At 38.4% G+C, this 4,307-nt stretch overlaps 1 protein-coding gene across 1 annotated transcript; it reads right to left on the bottom strand.

The window, feature by feature from the left end:
* Positions 1 to 762: 762 nt before the first annotated feature.
* LOC137968915 (uncharacterized) lies at positions 763 to 3,924 on the bottom strand. Its single transcript, XM_068815383.1, has 7 exons — positions 3,893 to 3,924; positions 2,828 to 2,860; positions 2,370 to 2,402; positions 2,115 to 2,147; positions 1,938 to 1,997; positions 1,494 to 1,619; positions 763 to 806 (listed from the first exon to the last, which is right to left on the bottom strand). The coding sequence occupies exons 1-7, from the start codon at positions 3,900 to 3,902 to the stop codon at positions 763 to 765; spliced, it is 339 nt and encodes a 112-aa protein (XP_068671484.1). The 5' UTR covers positions 3,903 to 3,924.
* Between the last annotated feature and the right edge of the window lie 383 nt (positions 3,925 to 4,307).

The raw sequence follows: 4,307 nt of genomic DNA on the forward strand, positions 1-4,307 counted from the left end.
TCAAAGAGACTAGGCATGGGAAAGCGCGGGGTGGGACTCAATGTTGCGTTCCTTCACAACTTTCCGCTGAGAAATTTACCACGTGATCACTGCCCGGTTGGCAAGAGGAGGTTTTCAGCCCGAGCTGAAACTCAGACATATCTCGATTGTTTTTAGGGTTGGAGCCACCAAAGTGATTTATCAAGCCTTTCAATTCAAATGACTTTCCACAAAAAGGAAAAATAAAAAAACCAACAATCAGGGCAATAAACACTCGGATCTTCTCTGATTGATAAATAATTTTAATCTATAAAAAATAATGTACGGCTAAGAAACATGAGAGATATCATGCAAGATTGAAATCTTAATGAGAGACTCTATGGCTTTTTGATTTTATTCCACATATGTACAAGCAAACAAAATGAAAATAATATCACCACAGTTCCAAGTCTTAGGAGAAAGGAAAGAGAAAGGAAACTTAATACCTTTGCCCTGTAACTATGGTAACAGGCATTACTGACCAAGACAATATTATTCAACTTAATATTGGGAGAAATGATAATTTCAATAATTAGCTTTCTAGTTGTTGTTTTTGTAAGGATAATTCTGAATGAAGAGTGCTTTATGTGTTTTGCACAGACACTAGCATTTGAATGTTGTTCACAGATTAATGATACATTAAAGCTAGATGACTTGCAGGACCCTTGTACACAAGAAAGTCCATGTCATTTATCAACAGGAAATTTGAATTGATTGTTTCACTTGCCTTTTGTTGTCATTTAACTAAATGGAAACTAGACTGTTCTGTTCCCCAATTCCAAACATATCTACAACAGATAAAGATTCATGAGTGCCTAATGAAGGCGAACAAATATTAGTGGTTTGGTTCCTTCCTAAAAAAGTGTCTCTCTCCTGGCAGGCCATAAATAATATGATAAATAATAAGTGCAAGATAAGTAAGTGAAGAAAGGTAGATAAACACACTGGCTGGCTAGAATTCTTTACTGGTTATTTTCAATCTAATCAAGGATGAGGATGATTATCTATCTTTATTCATCTACATATACTTAAATGATAACCCAACAACAATAGTCAATATCTATTAGAAGTAAAGGGAGGACTCAAGCACTGTTACAGACAAACCCTGCAGTTGCATGTTTGCAGTGATGCAATTTAGGAAAAATTCTCACTGTAGAGCTGAAATATGTTTCTGCATAAGCTACGAATTTCAGTATAGCAGACAGAGCTTGACTGTAATGTGTAGAGTTCCCTTTACTTATAATAGATATTGATAACCCTCCCTCGATTTATTGATATGTGTCTATTCCCCCTCCCACGCATGGTACCCCTCTCACCACTAGCACCCCGACCCTGAACTGCTGAGCCGCCACGCCCGCGAATTGCCGGCCCACCACGCCCCTGAATTGGTAACCGCCCACGACCCCGAATTGCTGGCCTGCCACGACCTCGAATTGGTAACCCACCCCTCCCGCGAATGCCCGCCCCCCCCCTACTGCGGCTAGCACCCGCACCCCTACTGCGGCCTGCTGTCGCACCCCTCCCTCGTTTCTCCCGGGTCTTCATTTCCTTGCTGGGGCACTGTGACTTAACGTGACCCCAGCCGCCACAGTTCCAACACCCTGAAAAAGAAAGAAAAGAGAATAGCTGTTGTTTTGGCATGTACAATGTTAATAGGCCTTTTACCATATATTAAAATTCAGCTTGATAGTGAGGCAGTGAGGACAAAGACAAAGAAAAGTGGATGATATGTAAATATTTCCCACATTCATTCCAACGTGTTTCTTTTGTTTTTTTCCTCACTGCCTCAGTATCAAGCTGAATATTTGATATTTCGAAAATGCCCTATTGAGAAGCGTTATCGAGTCATGGACTGATGGCTGGTTCACTTTGCACAACTAAGTTGTAATGTGTAAATAAAAAGAATGTGCAATGCTCACTTGTGTAGGGGTGTGGCTGTTTTGGTTTCTTGGGAGGAATTCCTTCTCCATTTCTTCCTTCTAGTAAACAGGAATGAAATAGTTTCTTCCACACTGTACATACACCTGCATACACTTATGTAGTTTAAGCAAGTCAAACAGAAGTTGGCATTGTTACTGTTATGATGAAAGGCTTACCGCTGTTGTTACTTCGTTCATTGTTATCCTCCTCTGCTGTCACATAGAAGAAATATTTCAGTAAAGAAATAGACTTTATTGCATGTGGACCCCAATTTTAACAATTTAAATAGTTTCAGAAGATGTACCTTTGCATTGCTGCAAGCATAATAAATTATAATATTAATTTATTGAGCAACTGCTAATATGTAGAGTGTCAAATGAACTGCACATTACAACAAATATTGCTACTTCTAAGATCAAGGGCTTACGTACCATTCAAGTCCTGTCTGTCATCTGGGTTTTCTACTAAACACAGCAAAAAAGATTGATATTATTAGTTAGAAACCTTAAATCACACTTTGTTCCAGTCACACAAGCATAAATTATTTAATTATTGGTTGTACTAATCAAAGTGCACGGTAAAATAATAATAATAATAATATTAATACTAGGAGATTCAGAAGCTCTCATATACTTTAGAACATTTTCGAGGGTCACATACCAACTGACAGGGTAAAGGAAAATTTGGATTTTCACATTAAATAGACTTTATTGCATATGGACCCCAATTTTAACAATTTAAATAGTTTCAGAAGATGTACCTTTGCATTGCTGCAAGCATAATAAATTATAATATTAATTTATTCAGAGCAACTGCTAATATGTAGAGTGTCAGATGAACTGCACATTACAACAAATATTGCTACTTCTAAGATCAAGGGCTTACGTACCATTCAAGTCCTGTCTGTCATCTGGGTTTTCTACTAAACACAGCAAAAAAGATTGATATTATTAGTTAGAAACCTTACATCAAACTTTGTTCCAGTGACACAAGCATAAATTATTTAATTATTGGTTGTACTAATCAAAGCGCACGGTAAAATAATAATAATAATAATAATAATAATAATAATAATACTGGTACATTAAGAAGCTCTCATATACTTTAGAACATTTTCGAGGGTCACATACCAACTGAGAGGGTAAAGGAAAGGTTGGATTTTCACATCCTGGACTAAATGAAATTCTAAGTTATTATTAATGTCCATCGAACTATCGATAAACATCATTGGTAAATTTTAAGGTGGCTCTGAATTTGCTCCAGACAATGCCTTTTTTATTTGTGTTCATTTTGCATAGAGTTTTACTGTTAATACTTTGCTAAGGGCAAATGGGATTACCTGAGTTGGTTTTTTGAAATATAAAAGCATTTAATGGCAACCTATTAGCTCACATCAATGAGTGCATCTGGTTTAACAATTATTGCAGGACCCTAGGCCTTTTTATAGTATCATTACATAACAGAGCTACAGAGTTCATTCTCATAAATGAGACATTCCCTAACTGGTTTAAGCCACCTTAAAGTTATTGTTAACAAGGCCCTCCCAGGACGGTCCTTGTTCCATTTAAAAAAAAAAACTGCTTGTGTTCCCTTGAGCCCAAAATGACTTTCAGACTTGTTCCCAGCTTTTTCATCCCTAAAACTGTATTATCTTCCCTTGTTCCCTAAGATATTTTGTCACACTTCTCCGATTCCCCAGTCCCCCAGTTCAAATAAGCCATGTTCGCTTGGAAACCCCTTGGAAGGGCGATAATGTGCATGAAAGTACTGTTGCGAACAAGGCCAGTGATTTCCATTTTCGGATTTTCCCTGACTTTGAGATGTCAGAAATAGCGCGTTTTTTCGAGTGGCAAGGGTCGAAAACTTGGCCGAATCAAACGAACAGCTTAAGGTGGGAAAAGACAGGAAAAAGGGAAGGAAAATTAAGAACATTTTTCAACAACAGTTTGCTTACCAGATTCCATATTTAAAGGTATCGTAAATTCGTGTTTGAAAAACTCCGCTCACAATAGCTTGCCTCGTACACAGTCCCCTCCCAATTGAGCTCCAGCGGTGGGCCAGTGGGTGAGCCAGTAGTCTTTGTTTCTCGGGGAGGGGAGGTTCCTTTTTGGCTCGTTGCAAGGACTTGGACGTGGCATCGGAGCGAGACTTTTGTGCTAAAAATCAGAATTTCTGTTTTTCGGGACAAAAAACTCGATTTCATGCTACGGCCAAGACCTTGCAACAAGCCAAAAAGAACCCCAGACATCCCCTCCCCGAGAAACAAAGAGTCATGGCTGACCAAGTGGTGTCATCAAGAGACTTTCGAGGGAAAACTCGAATCAGCTGTGGATCGATGCAGGTATTTTTATTTCAAGGGCATTATTGTC

This window comes from Montipora foliosa, chromosome 8 (genome assembly GCF_036669935.1).
Source record: "Montipora foliosa isolate CH-2021 chromosome 8, ASM3666993v2, whole genome shotgun sequence".
Taxonomy (NCBI): Eukaryota; Metazoa; Cnidaria; class Anthozoa; order Scleractinia; family Acroporidae; genus Montipora; species Montipora foliosa.